This window comes from Solanum tuberosum, unplaced genomic scaffold (assembly GCF_000226075.1).
Source record: "Solanum tuberosum cultivar DM 1-3 516 R44 unplaced genomic scaffold, SolTub_3.0 scf00180, whole genome shotgun sequence".
In the NCBI taxonomy this organism is placed as follows: domain Eukaryota; kingdom Viridiplantae; phylum Streptophyta; class Magnoliopsida; order Solanales; family Solanaceae; genus Solanum; species Solanum tuberosum.
The window spans coordinates 392,597-408,408 of NW_006239107.1; the positions used below are offsets into that span (position 1 = coordinate 392,597).

The 15,812-nt window shown below is 34.7% G+C and overlaps 2 protein-coding genes across 2 annotated transcripts in view; one reads left to right on the forward strand and one right to left on the reverse strand.

The window, feature by feature from the left end:
- LOC102605438 (activating signal cointegrator 1 complex subunit 3) overlaps positions 1 to 5,193 on the forward strand; it is a 34,380-nt gene extending 29,187 nt beyond the window's left edge. Inside the window, exons 45-49 of the mRNA XM_006354691.1 lie at positions 413 to 580; positions 3,041 to 3,211; positions 4,080 to 4,229; positions 4,295 to 4,426; positions 4,836 to 5,193. Of these exons, the coding sequence (XP_006354753.1) occupies positions 413 to 580; positions 3,041 to 3,211; positions 4,080 to 4,229; positions 4,295 to 4,426; positions 4,836 to 4,910 (696 nt within the window). The 3' untranslated portion in view covers positions 4,911 to 5,193. The remainder of the gene's footprint in view (positions 1 to 412; positions 581 to 3,040; positions 3,212 to 4,079; positions 4,230 to 4,294; positions 4,427 to 4,835) is intronic.
- Positions 5,194 to 5,659: 466 nt separating this feature from the next.
- LOC102605778 (transmembrane protein adipocyte-associated 1 homolog) lies at positions 5,660 to 10,213 on the reverse strand. Its single transcript, XM_006354692.2, has 6 exons — positions 9,729 to 10,213; positions 8,002 to 8,193; positions 6,417 to 6,576; positions 6,219 to 6,321; positions 6,044 to 6,125; positions 5,660 to 5,954 (listed from the first exon to the last, which is right to left on the reverse strand). Exons 1-6 carry the CDS (start codon positions 10,035 to 10,037, stop codon positions 5,877 to 5,879), a joined length of 924 nt encoding a protein of 307 aa, XP_006354754.1. The 5' UTR covers positions 10,038 to 10,213; the 3' UTR covers positions 5,660 to 5,876.
- Positions 10,214 to 15,812: the final 5,599 nt, after the last annotated feature.

Consider the following 15,812-nt stretch of genomic DNA (forward strand, 5'->3'; position numbering starts at 1 on the left):
AACTACCCCCCCCCCCCCCCTCCTGTTATGAAGCAATATCTAATTGGGATGAAGTATAGTATAGTAATCCCAATGTTTTTTTTTTAAAATACAATGTTTCTTTTGATGGTTAAAAATTCATATACTTTAAATTTTTAATCTGTATTTGACTGTAGGTGCTCTCACTGTCAAAAGGAGAATCAACATGGGATAGTCTACCAAATTATAGCATAAAATTCAACTCATTTGATCACATTTTATAATAACCCCCCCCCCCCCCCCTCTCTTTTACCCTTCTCCACTTAAATACCAAACTTAGTTCGCATGGCGCAGGGCTCGAACGTATGACTCAACTTTGCTACTTGAACTAGGTCCTGGGGGTTATAATATATTTTGCTCTTTTACTCTTTCCTTACACATCTCACTTTTGCAGGCTCATTTTTCCCAATCAGAGTTGCCAATCAGCGATTATGTCACAGACTTAAAGTCTGTGCTGGATCAAAGTATACGTGTTATCCAGGCTATGATAGATATTTGTGCCAACAGTGGATGGCTCTCAAGTACCATTACCTGTATGCATCTGTTGCAAATGGTCATGCAGGTCTTGCTACTGCTTCCAAAGCTTCCTTTATCTATTCACTGTAAAATGGACTACTATACTGCTTTTATCAACTCTTTTATATATTGTTATACTTATATCCGCCTTCCTCCAATTCTTCCTTTTTTTCCTTTTTACCGTAGGATTTCTCTATTCCTATCATTTTCTTTTCTCATTTTGGGGTTGCCAAGCATGTCCTTGTGAGAATACAAACATGTCTTTTTCAAAAAAAAGAAATAAAAAATTCACATCGTAATGAGAGAGAGTAAAGAAAAATAACTATCAAATTCCAAATTGTTGAATATTATAATTTTTTTTGGTTCGTTTTATCATCAATTCCAACGTACAAAGAGATAGAGTTGAGCTATGTTGCAACACAACATCACATATTCCCGTTATTTTTTTCCTTTACTTCCTGTTCAGAATAAATCCTATCAGAGTAGCATCCAGCTATCTACTGATGTGGTCTTTATGGATGTATATCATGTTTCTGTTTTGTTGCATTCTGCAAATTACTTGACCATGGAAAATAGGTTTATCACTATGTAGATGTTTGTTATCCAGCTTATCACTAATTCTTATATCTAGATGAAGTGAAAGTTCTGAAGTATCTGAACTAGAAAGAGCAGCTTTTCAACCTTCATCTAGAAATTGTTTGTGGTTAGTATTATGCACCAAAATCTGCTCCTTGACACACTTTCCATAACCAACACACTTCATGCTATGTAGAAGTAAATTTCTACAGAACAGTTGTCAGACTAGTAATGATATATGGGAGTGAATGTTGGTCCTCCAAGTTCAATTTCAACAAGATAAATATCGTAGAAATGAAGATATTAAGATGGATGTGCAGTTACAATATATAAATCAGGGTATTAAGATGGATGTATAGTCCTACAAAAATTTGGATAAGATTATATAATGATAACACCAAACAAAGGGCGCAAGTAGCACATATGGAAATTAAATGAGAGGCTGCATGAAATGGTTTTGCTATGTCATGCTAAACCTCCATATGCACCAATATATGGATGTGTAACTATGAAAGGTGTGAATTGGATATATGGCAGGCCTAAAATAATGTTTTAGCGAAAAATAATGGACCCAGCAAGGTTAAAGTGGCCCGTGACACTGGGAGGGCCATGTGACCCTTGTTTCAGATCTCGAGTCCTTCTAGATGTTAAATCCTTGAAATTCAAGAATGGACTGGGAGGACTGAAGATTCCTGAGGAAGGTCGTTTTGAACCAAGCAACCATCACAATTAGGTCAAAACCGCATATAATGGAGCTAACCCAAGTCTTGGGCGCTTGGATATGTTAGAATAGGATTGTACATAGTGTCATATATGGAAAAGGATTGTAGTGTAATATAAATACGGCTCAGTGTAGTAATTTAGTTCTTTCATTAATTCAATACTCCCTCTGTCCCAATTTATGTGACTTACTTTCCTTTTTAGTCAATCCCAAAAAGAATGACACATTTCTATATTAAGTAACAATTTAACTATAAAATGTTTATTTTACCCTTAATGAAATGATTTACAGCCACACAAATTTCTATCATTCATTTTGGACCACAAGTTTTCAAATCTTCCCTTCTTTCTTAAACTCCGTGCCGAGTCAAACTATCTCACATAAAATGGGATGGAGGGAGTATTATTTTTCCCATGATTTTACTTCTCCCATATGGTATCAGAGCATGACCCATCTCAATTGTCATTTCCGATGTTGGGCCTCTATATTAAATTACCCAGGCACTAGCAGTTCAATCGGGAAACCTTTAGCATATTCTTTTTTTCTCTCTCTATTTATGACCATTCTCACTTAAAAGTCAAAGATTAGGAAATTCTCTTGATTTTGGATGTTATGGCCTCCTACAAAACTAGAAACGAATTAGCTTAGCTCTCGTAGCTACCGGCAAAGGAGAAAGTTGTCCGTAATTCATTGCCTATTTTGAGGCTATAACTGTTATGAAAATATCAGATGGGAGAAGGAGAACTAGTTCGGCAATAAGACTGATGTCCATCCCTAGGCGTGAGGGGTGTGTAAAGAGTCCCTCATCGGTTGGTTGTCTGTTTATGCAGTCAAAGTTTTTTAGTGTTTGCAAGTAGTATTTTATTCGGGTAAAGACTTATTTGTCAGCATAGGAATAAGTTTAAGATTTAGAATATCTTTGTGATTTGAAAACCACTATTCTGTTTTCGAAGACAATTGTTCTAGTATTAAAACATAATTGACCCGAATAGAGATGAAAAGATGCAGATGATTTACACTGGTCCAACTAGTTTGGGATTAAGGCTAGTTGGTTGATTGGTTGATCATTTAGAATATCTTTCAAATGATGGTTTTGAACAAGTTTTTGGTATTCTTACAAGATTTTACCCTTTATTATAAACTAGGTCATTAGCAACTGGACTTTGTCCTTGAGCATCATTTGATTATTTGTCTTTGTTTAATCTACAGGGCTTGTGGTTTGATAGGGACTCTCCTCTTTGGATGTTACCATGCATGACTGATGATCTACTCAACTCATTGCATAAAAAAGGAATTGCTAGTATCCAGCAGCTGTTGGATTGCCCTTCAGAATCATTGCGGGCTATCACTGGGAGTTCAGCTGCCTCGAAACTGTATCAGGTGTTCTAATTAGTTTTGGTAGTTGATGACTGTTTTGGATAAATCATCTCTCCTGTCTCACTGAAATTTTTGTTGATATATTGCATCCTAAGAATGTTTGTTTTGAACAAGCGTCAAACATCTATGAGTAGAAGTTACTCCACACGGTTAGAAGGTTAGTGTGAACGGTTCTGTTCTAAAAAAGTTATTGCATAATGCATGTGTACCAGCATATGGAGGGATATTCTTAAATTTATGATCATCTCTTTGACAAAGCTTAATCTATTAGAGAGTACACTTTTATTTACTTATGACTTCAACACGCTCCCCTAATGTGGGCCTAATTCTTTTTTATGGGTCATACATGTTGATTTCCTTTTTTGATAATGAGTGACAGTGAGACTCGAACCCAAAACCTTTGTTTGCTCTGATGACATGTTAAATTATATGACCATCTCATTTAAAAGCTTAAAGATGTTAGAGAGAGTGCATTTGTATTTGCTTAATTATATCTTCAACAGAATTGATTGTCTTCAGCAGAACCTTGTTGAGGTAGCATTCCCGACTTCTTGTCCCAGCTTGATGTCGAAAGACCAATTCTTGTACATACTTTTTATGAGTTCTAAAATTTCCTTCCTACCTCTCACATCATTCCCGGGGTATTTGTTCCATGTTTTTTGGGCCCTCCCATTTCCTCTCTGGAAACTGAAGGATCTCTTGATTTTATGCTAGGGAGAGCTTGTAATGATACTCTTTATCATTGTATGTGCTAATATTAATCGTCAAAATCCACTTTTGTACTGTGCATGGTAAGTACTAGAAAATCTATGCTTCTGGTAACACGTATACTAATTGAGATCTGATTTGCGTAATTCTACTTTTTGGATAGGATATGCGGCATTTCCCTCGGATTCAAGTTCGACTTAAAATTCAGCCAAAGGAATCTAATGGTGGAAAGATTTTCACCTTGAACATTAGATTGGAAGATGCAAATACTCAGCGAAGAACAGCAAAAGCTTTTATCCCACGATATCCAAAGGTATTTTCATCTGCTAGTTTTGTAATCTGGAGCAAGCCAAACACTTGACATTTTGCTCTTTGCAGGTAAAAGATGAAGCTTGGTGGTTAGTCCTTTGTAATACTTCCATAAGTGAACTGTATGCTCTGAAGAGAGTGTCTTTCTCTGGTCGTTTGCAGACACACATGGGTTTGCCATCCACTCTGACCAATTTCCAGGTTGATATCTGATGATATTGTATATACATATACTTATTTGGTATTAAAGTTAACCTGATAGCATTTGGTACACCAGTGAGCTGGTGTTTCCCCCTCTTCTAGATGAATCAATGTCCCAGTAGCAGTCATTTCCTTTTTATGATTGTCTTTGAGAAATTAAACACCTACTCTCCCCCCAGCACACACACACACAAACAGACAAAATAAAATTAAAAAGAGAAGTTAATAACAGATCAGCTTTTAGGAGATAGAGGATGACATATTTGTCTTCTTATCTTGGAGTCGAGATTCAGTCCTCCTAGCTACCCCACTCCAAGAAGGGGAAAAAAACATGTTCCTTTCGTTCTGTGCATATAAATGTTATTACCTTCTCCATTGAGACTGAAAAGTTGAGATGTTTCTATTTCAGGGGATAAAGCTCATTCTAGTATCGGATTCTTATATTGGGTTTGAACAAGAACACTCTATTGAAGGATTGGCTTAATCTGGAAGAAACTACAACAACTCCAGATTGTAATGCAATGCTCCCCAAATCGGGATTTGACTTTGTATAGCACAAAGGCTCTCTTTTTCCCAACCAGTTATAGAAGTTGTGGTAATGTCTACATTTGTAATGAGATATTGCTTTGTAATTTTTTTGAGTAGTTGATCGGCATCCTTTATTTGTCTGTCATGTAGATCCAGTTGTATATATGCATCGGGGTACTGTTGAAAGTCTTATATACACACCCTAATCAATATAAAGCTTTCCGCTCAATTTCCAAGAACATTTCCAGCAATCATCCCTTACTTTTTTTCTTTTTCTGTTGCTGCCTAAAAAATAAAATTGGAACAAAGTACACAAACAAATTCCCGGTCTTAAACGGAGTAATAGATTTGTTGGACAGAAAGGTCTGGAACTCATTGTCACAATGATGTATGTTATTCTTGGCAAACAAATATACGTTGAGTACTAATTTAACATCATCTTTGTGCTGCTTAATCATTTTTCGCCATGGTTGCAGCAGAATTTAAACCATAGAACGCAATTTGCATGCCTTAGCACAGTTACCACAGGACATGTCATTAGCCTAAATTTGCTTACTCATGTCGGAACAGTCTCTTTGCAGATTAGTGATTAAGACTGACGGTTAAATCCAACTTCACTATTGTTATCATCCTCCGACGTCGTTGTATAACGCCCTTGATATTATTATACTGCAGTGAACAATAAGTTTAACCCAAATATTTAGCTAGCATGGGCTATTCAAAATAACATATCTTTACAATAACCTTTTAGTTGTTCTTTTCTTGTACTTTTCTCCACCAAGTGGATCAGTGATCTCAACCAGCGAATAAGCTAGACAATGCAATCACTTGAATAACTATTGGTTTTGTTTCTCACAATACCAGCCAGTCACTATTTACAATTACATGTCGGAATTGCTTATTTGTCTACAGTTTTACAAGCTTACTCCCAGTCTGCATCAAAAAATCCTGCATCTTTCATCTCTGAGTAGTATGCGCTGTCCAGAAGCCAATCTTCCTCCTGCAATTGTGACGAAAAAAATGAGAGAATGCTTGCATTTGTGCCCAACAAATAACTAATTAGTCGGAGACCTAGTTTGGGTAGATTACCTTGAAAAAATCAGCCAGGAATGTCACATAAAGAAATGGAAGATAAAGCGAGTGATAACAAACTACAGTCAAATTATACAACCTGCAAAGTTGAACGATTCACATATGTCAATTGAGTTGAAAAGACACTATTGATTTTGGAAGAGTAATATAACGGAAGCAAACTTGTCTATACCAAAGTCCAAAGCCGCCCCTAATGCCTGCAAGCCCACAGGCAAATAACATTACAGCAGTTGTCACAAACATGACGATGACGTAGTTGTAGAAGGCTGGACGTGCTGCATATAATGGAAAACACTGTATGTTAGACCTAATACGAAGAGATGGACCAGGAAAATGGAGGTTATGTAGGGAAATAAAAAATCAAACTTACGAGGCAGCTTATCTCTCCACTTTGAGAAATGCACAAACAATATGTAGCCATAAGCTGCAGTAAGAAAAAGCTTGTTGGTGCACCAGACACCCCACTTCCCCCTATCAGCTATTTCCATGTCAAGGAAAAGTGGAACACCAAATCCAAATATAAAAATTGCCTGATCAAATGAAAAGACAGAGGAAGGCACATAAGAGTTTCCACATAAAGAAATCAGAAATACGCTTTCTACAATTAATTGGTTAACCTTTATTTGATTATTCCGGAAAAAAAGCAACTACTCTGGGGCATAAAACACCAACTTAGTAAAATTGAAGAACTATCTCCAACATCTTTTGGATGGTACTTGTTTGTTTCCACCTTGTACTTGCGGGTTAGGGAACATACCCAAGTGATTATTAGAAAACAATATACTAAGTTATCTGGACAAATTTCCAAGCCAGGCACGCATGAGTTACTTGTCTCACCCTTTCTCTCTCGCAACTGCATTATTTAGTACGGTAAGTTTCACTAGCATGTTCCAGGTCCCAAAAGCACAACAGTCTGGCAGTACTGTATCCAACCTTCGTCAATCATGATGAACTAAAAAAGTCCTGTGTCCCTGGATGGATGTGACTACTCATAGGATAAAGATAAGATTGATTTCTCTTGTTACAAGAGAAACTTCTACAGCAACTGACAAAACAAGGCCTTCCTCAAATTCAAAGGAATTGAACAAAGAGTTTTAACACATCACATTGAGATAAATAATTTTAATATCTCGCTGGAGCACCAAAGGTTTCCAATGAAATGCAATTACAGATTTAGCATGGCTTGCAAAAGCACAAGATCTTGATCCTATGTTTCTATCCTGGTAGCAAGTATAAAAAACTCAAACCAACCAATCAAGTTTTAAAAGATACACAAGAACAGCAGACTCAACAATCTTCTCTCTAAACTACAATAGCTTTCTCCTTGAATGTGTGTTTAGCATGTATTATTTAATTTGCCTTCTCACTTAAAGCTGGAAACTACAACACCCAATACTGTGAGAGTTTCCACATTATTTTCAATTAAGCTTAAAAGATGAAAACAAGGGTGGCAGCTGATGCAGAACTACACTATTTCTCCAGCCAGTGCAGAACCTTGAATAAAAAATCAGCTCAAGCAAACTGAGTCAAATATCAAACTTATTACTTGCTTCATCTAAGCTTCAGTACAGAAGGAAAAGTCATAGAAATTCAGTTGTAGGCGCTGCACACATAGAAGAAAGGAGAACATGGTAGCAAGAAAGTGAATATATGAAATGAGAACAGATACACTTCTGTGCCAAAGTTTCACCCAAAAAATACACACTAATAAAATCAAACCACATTTCAGGTGCTGAATACTGGGTGTTTCTTTCCTGTAGATTTCAGATATAGGCGAACTTAGTTTAATGGATTCCTTAAATTGGTTGAAGACAGGGGGGCAATTTTGTGATATAGTTTATGCTCTGGATGGATAACAAGTTCTCTGTAACTGCGTGCAATTTGTTAGTGCATTCACTAAGTAAACTGCTTTATTAGTCAAAAGACAGAAAGAAACAAGATGAAGAAATCTTCACCTTTAACAGTAAATCCACGCCGACAAAAAGGCCTGAAATCATGAAAGTACGTGCTAAAGTTTCCAAACAGCTCGCATAATTCTCCTTAAGTAAGAATGCCACTATGCTAATCTCCAGAAATAGCATTGCAGACGTTGCAAACAATGATAAAAGATTCCAAGCCACCTGCTTCCCTGGAGTGCACTGCCATACCTGCTTTGCAAATTTGGATGGATGATGCAATAACACTTCAAGGAACAGCAGTACATAAAGATAATGGTTTACGACTTCGATAGTATTAGGAATACGTAGATCATAACAGCATTGATACAGAAGGTAAGACGCGTTCCAAACTCTGATACAAGCCCCTTTCCCTTCTAAACAATTTTTGCAACAAACAAGCCCAAATAACCACCCAAGAAACGAAAACTTTCAATCACATTCCATAACATAGAGACCGAGGAAAAGATTGACCACACTAATCAAGCACAATTCCTTTTCTGCTGGATTTTGTTTAAGGACAGTACCATAATTTCAAAAATCATGACTACAGAAACATATGATGCTAATCAGAGAATTTTATATTGGTTTCGAGTCTTTTATTACTCCTTCGGACCCAATTTACGTGATGTAGTTTGACCAGGCACGGAGTTTAAAAAATAGGGGAAGACTTTGCAATGTTTCAAAACTAACCATAAAATAAATGAATTTTTAAATAGAAAAATACAACTTTGTTGACTTTCTTGCCAAATAAGTGGAACCCAACATGGGTAAATTATTGATAGTGCCATTAAATGTTTGTCAAATAAGGAAATATGTCATTCTTTTTGGGATTGACTAAAATGGAAAGTATGTCATATAATTCAGAGGGAGTACGAAGACAACACAAAGGTTAGATTAAGTTAGGGTTCGATCACCATGTTTTTTCAGATATCCATATTCTCTAATTATCCTTTCAACTCTATCTTCAGCAAAGACCATGTGAATAATACTCTATTAGCTACTAGCTAGTCAATAGCACCATTTTCTTCTGTAAGAGTGGACCTTAACTATTCCAGCACGTATTTGCATCCTTCCGCCAATACATTTACCTAGAAACTCTTCCCACCCCAATGGAACTTTAATGCATTGACTGAGATTGGAAGCCTGATAAACCATGGTCTTCATTCCAAATTCATCAACTGCTACTCCCCACCCTTGAGTGGGGAAGTCGTAGCACCAACATGAGTTGATGAGTCAGAAACTAGAGTCAAATCCACAATACTTCTCATTATTTTGGGATGAGAATCGATTAAATATGTCCGGTTACAACCATGGTTTAGCTCATTTACCCAAAATAGTAACAATCACGAAGTGGCTTGATTTTGGTAATCAAAAAAGAAAACCTTCTTTCTTTCTAATTTTGAAATACCCAGTCATCCCAAGCACCCTCTGCCAACCAATAACTAGGGCTAACGACCCCCAGCTTAAGGAGGACTCTTCTCCATCAGCTCTCCTTAATAGCACCAGCAGGACAACCAATGTCAACTTTCACAATATTGCCTTAGAGAGGGATCTAACTTTAGGTCTCAATTCCAACATAAATTTGCCTCTCTTTTTAGGAAAAAATAAGATTCACATATCTGGAAACTACATACAAATACTACTACACAAATCATAAAATATCTAAGAAGTGAACGAATTATCAAGTGTGATATAACATGGAAATAAATACCGTCGAGCTAATGGAAGTGCAAAATAATAAGTACCTGAAGAAAGCACCAACCAAGGTTTAAAAGAACAGCAAACCACAGTAGTCCATAGTATCCAATCATTACAAAAGACCGACGGTGACTGAGCTTCTTAATGTTGCTCCTAGCATGAAACCCTAAGTACAGTACGAACAAAACCGATGGTAATACCAGTGCCGCATCGTGCCAGAACCCATGGCACGCAGTTGCAGAGATGGACAACCGGAATATGAAGTCATCTCGACCGGCGGTTCCGGTTCGGGCCGGACCTGCTTCGGTGGGAGATGAAGCTTCAGTAATGGAAAATGCTCCACTAAAATTTGTCATTCTTCGAAGACGCCAAAAATCAAAGGCATTGAAAACTTATGGATGAGATCATCGGAACCCTAGGTCCGACGTGAAATGGAAGCAATCGGAGGAGCGTAGATCGAAGGAGTAGTTGCTTTGGTCGATAGAGGATGAAATCGGAAATTTGGTAGGGAAAATTGACCTGTGAAGACAAAGACAAAAAGAATGCCACGTGGATTTGGCCACTTGGCAGTTGGCGGTATAAGTAATATATCTATTTTTTTCACGTGCTTTTAATGGAACTCGCAGGACTTTCATTCAGAGTAATTATTATTTTTGAAGTACTATCTAATTTAGGAAACTTCGGGAAAACGTAATGATTTTCGATTCCGTCAATTCCAGTATCAACTCTACTAATTAATTTATTTAAGTAATAATAAATGTATAAGATTCGATATGTCCCATATGATAATTAAATTGAGTTCAATAATTATATATAAATATAAACTTTAATAGAAAATGAAAGATTTAAGTAATTATTTTATGATTATGATAAAGTAGTAAAAAACGTGATTCGAATTATATATTAAAAATTTGTCAACATGAAATGTGTCACTATGCATGATTAGTACGTGTGTCGCATACTTGACATGCACGTCACATACTCACATATGCATGGCTAGATAATTGATGTGTGTCCCGATAAATGACAGGTGGCAAGTCTGTTGGACACGTGTCACATGCATTCTTGTATGGTCCATTATGACTATCGATATATATAATTTTCACTTGTCATAAGAATGTTACATTGAAATGATGAGTCGCCATTGATATCGATATATTTGAGATAGTCAAATACTTGAGAGTTCCTCTATTCAATTTTTCTTCTTCTTGTTGTTATTGAATATCTTGTTCGTGTGCTTCTTCTTTTTTTGGGCATCTATTGAGTTAGATATAATTCGAAAAGTAGATCAAATCTTTAATGAATCCATCTGAGCTAAATTCTTGTTGGCTAAATCTTTAATCGAGTGTCAAAAACTTTTTGAGTGTATATTCTACATCTGAGCTAAATTCTTGTTGGCTAAAGAATTTATATTGCTCTATAACAATGTTTAAAAGATTCTTTATAAGACACGTAGGGTTTTGCTTTTGATGGCACCATGCTTGATCTTGTTTATTGGATTAAATCAATACATTTCAAGAGGAAAAATGAAATATCAATCTCATTGAGATCATATCAGATTTCATCAATCGAACACTTTTTTCATCTCATCAATCGAATTACTTTTTCAAGAAATATGGGGGAGACGCCTAACACATGTCAACAAAAGAATAGTGTAGTGTATACATCTATTTTATGTGTAACTGAAGTATATAAAACAACTCAATAAAAAAATAAATTATCACTCAATTGTTGTTATTCTCATCAAAGAGCAAAAGAAAGAACGCAATGCAAGGAAAAAAGAAAAAACAGATTTTTAAAACAAAGAAATTCAATCATTTTTATTTTTATTTTGGTAGAAAAAGATCAATTGTATGCATTGATTAAATTAAACTATTACATAGAGTATATGGCCCCGAGGTAACTATTCTAAAAGTACAAAATGAGGTTACTGACATTGTAGGGTGAGATGCACCACATACCTCACTAGTTAAACTAACTGTTGGTAAGTTACAAAAAAGATATTGGTCGACAAAAAGTGGTGTGATTTATTTGCTTCGACTATCGATTTCACAAAAGAATATGGACTCTATCAAAAAGTGTTATGATAGCCAAAGCTTCATTATTTGCTTCATGTTTAGCTAGACTATACTCTACAAGATTTTGTTCCCTATAAATGTGAGTGACGATTGAATCACAGAGTTATCGGAGCATGACACACATGCAATCATATAAAATATTAGCATATTTTGTGTTTGGATTATGACAACAAAGTGATTTCCTCTTTTGCATCACTTTCCACTTTAAGTGAAGATAGGTTCATAAAATACAGACAAGGAAATAGATTCTTTAATTCACCTTCAGTGATTATAATATATGAAAAATGCCAGTAACCTAATATCTATTGACCATGCATCTGAGTTTCTAAAAAATTCGCAATATGCCTTCACTATCTGACATATTTATAAAGGTCCCATCAATATTGATTTATGATAATTTGATTTAGTAGCTAGGTATCAATTTGAGTTGTAATTAGATTTTGAGCATCTTAGGAGTGGACATCTTAGCTAAATAGTGATATTCAGTGGCTTTTTGAGTAGACCATATACATGAAATTGGAAGTTTTTTTTTTTTAGCGCTAAAGAGATTATCATTTCTTGTGAACCAAATATGCCATAAGAAATAGGAAATCAAAGTTTCAGCTAATGGGGAGGATTTTGATTGTTTACGAGTTGATTTAACGAAACTTGATATTCAGTGGCTAAGCATGAAAGATTGTTGGTGATGTGCATAATTTGTCTTCGAGGGTCAATTCAAATTAAGAAAAAGTGGCATTAAAGCATTCAATAAGAATGTGGTTGATATCAGTGAAGACCATAAAAGTGGCATCGAGTTTGGATTGGTATTCCTAAGCGGTTTAGGCAGACTTTTGTGAGAAATCTCTGATTCTCTTGAATATATTCAAGAAAACACGATGGATACTAGTATATTTTCTTGATTATAATTATTTTATATAATATTTAGTAAAAAATATATTAAGTTCCACGATTAAAAAATTATACCGAATTTTTAATTAGATTAATAATTTAGGCAAAGAAAATCTTTACGATAATGTTTTATCGATCTTTAAAAAGCATTCGCAAGCTTATTATATTTTTATATTCTGTAGCTCATTTCAAAGATAATGTCAGGGGATTAATCATAAAAAAAAAATCAATTTAATTTGTAGATACTTAAGAAAATTATACTTTCATATTGGAGAAAACCTAGCCACTCAAAAACTTGGTCCAAGTTGGACTCGACCACTCTTTATGTTATTTTTTTGTTTCTCTAAATTTTTGTTTGGATTTAAGACACACGTGATAAGTTAAACTTAATGACTAAGATTTAATTAATAAAAAAAGTCATTAATTATAATTTCGATAGTAAATACATTGTATATTGAATTTGAAAAATTATTATAATTCGTAAAGCACTTCCTAACAAAGGCAACTCCGTACCCAAGGGGCTCGAATCTGAGACCTACACCACCACAACCCTGGTTGGTATAATCCCACAATCTTAACAATATATTACATTGTCATAAATATATTGAATTATGTTTTCTATTAATAAAAGTATATGTTTAGATCTAAATATACCTGTATTGATCTCCTATTAAAATTCTATGTGAAATAAGATTGATTGAGAAAAACTATTAATAAATGATTAATATAAGGAATTTTTCATACTTTAAAAATTATTTTTAAGAATTTTCAATTAACGATAAGTAATTAATATACTTTATTAATGTTCCAAAAAAAACACATTGATATACATTCTCGAGTGTATTTGGTTAGTAAATGTGTTGTTATTCATTAGTTATATACATGTTAATATTTTCATTAACAAAATCATAACCTAATTATTAAACTTGGAGTAAAGGTGGTCAATTATTAATAAATGATAAATATAAGGAATTTCTCATACTTTAAAAGTATTTTTAAGAACCTTCAAATAATAACAAATAATTGATATACTTTATTCATGTTCCAAAAAAATACATTAATATACATTCTCGAGTGTGTCTGGTTAGTAAATGTGTTGTTATTCATTAGTTATATACATGTTAATATTTTAATTAAGAAAATAATAACCCAATTATTAAACCTAGAATAAAGATGGTCAACTATTAATAAATGATAAATATAAGAAATTTCTTATACTTTAAAAGTATTTTAAAGACTTTCAAATAAAAATAAATAATTAATATACTTTATTTATGTTCCAAAAAAACACAATAATATACATTCTCGAGTGTATATGTTAATATTTTTCATTAAGAAAATAATAACTCAATTATTAAACATGGAATAAAGGTGATCAACTATTAATAAATGATAAATATAAGGAATTTCTCATACTTTAAAAGTATTTTTAAGAATTTTCAAATAACAATAAATAGTTAATATACTTTATTTATGTTCAAAAAAACACATTGATATACATTCTCGAGTGTATTTGCCTATTTGGTTAGAAAATGCGTTGTTATTCATTAGTTACAATGTTACATCTGATATTTTCATTAAGAAAATAATAACCCAATTATTAAACTTGAAAAAAAGGTGGCCAGCTATTAATAAATGATAAATATAAAGAATTTCTCATACTTTAAAAGTATATTTAAGAACTTTCAAATAACAATAAATAATTAATATACTTTATTTATGTTCCACAAAAACACATTAATATACATTCTCAAGTGTATTTGGTTAGTAAATGTGTTGTTATTCATTAGTTACACATATACACATGTTAATATTTTCATTAAGAAGTATTATATTTGCTTTAATAAAGATTTTCTTCCACTCTCTCTGAGCCTGGCGCACGTTAGAGTGCACTAACTTTCACCTCGCCTGAAATGGGTAGAGGACGACCACGGAAACCTGCGCAGAAAGACCGAGCGGAGGAAATACTGCATGTAATCTCTACTAGTTCTAATGGAAGAAAAACAAACACAACTTTCCTGAGTGAGATACAGCTGAGCACACCAAAAGGAATCAATAATATGGCGGTGGTGGTTTCAGGTCTGGACAAAGGGAAACAAGTAAGAGATGAAGAATGGCCGGAGCTAACACAACAACGAGGATCTGGTGGGGGTATCCATAAAACCCCCATCGAGGTCAATGGAACAGGAAACTTGGACAAGACTGTAGGAGGTGCACAGAGGAAGTTAAATCTTCCAGATGTATCACCTGAGAAGCCTTGGGTGAACTTGTTTTCCACAAATCGACTGGCTGAGAGAGGTATGAATTTAAATTATATAGCTCTAATAATTGTTGAGGGGGAGAAGGTAGTAGAAATTTTGCTTGAAGATGTAGCTAAAGAGGATAAGAAATGGGCACCTTCGGTGGTTGTATATGTTGTAGGAGCAACACCATCTATTGGAGCTATGGAAATGTTTATTGTAGCCCAGAGGTCTTTCTCTGCTAAACCAGTAGTGCTATATCATTCTAATGGATACTTTGTCGTTAAATTTGCAAATGAAGAGGAAAGGGATAAGGTGTTGTGTGCAGGACCTCACTATTTTGCTCAAAAGGCCTGCTATAATGAAGCCTTGGCTCCCATAATTTAACTTCGAAGAGGAAATCCTCACCACTATTCCGATAAGGATAAAACTTCCTAATCTTCCCCTTAACTGCTGGAATTATGTGGTACTAAGCAAAATACGAAGTAGTTTGGGACAACCACTATATGATGATAAGTGTACAACACAAGCAAGCCAAATATCATTTGCGAGAATATTGATCGAAATGAATGTGGCTAGACCTCTTCCCGAGATGATTAAGATTCGAGACCCTAATGGGAGAGTGTTGGAGCAACAAATATGGTAAGAATGGAAACCATTGTTTTGTCAAAAATGCTTACAGGTAGGTCATTATTGTTACAAGCCAAAAGAAATACCAATAAAGAGAGGACAGGGACAGGGGCAGAGGAAAGAATGGAAGCCAACAACAATGAGAGATAAGAATCTAGAGAAGCAAACAGAGCCATAGTCAGATCCTATACATGAAGTGGGAACACGAAAGGAGAATGAGAATACACAGGAGCAGGAGAACTGACAAATTGTGAGGTACATGTTGAAACGACCCCAAAAATGCCCGAAAATGTGC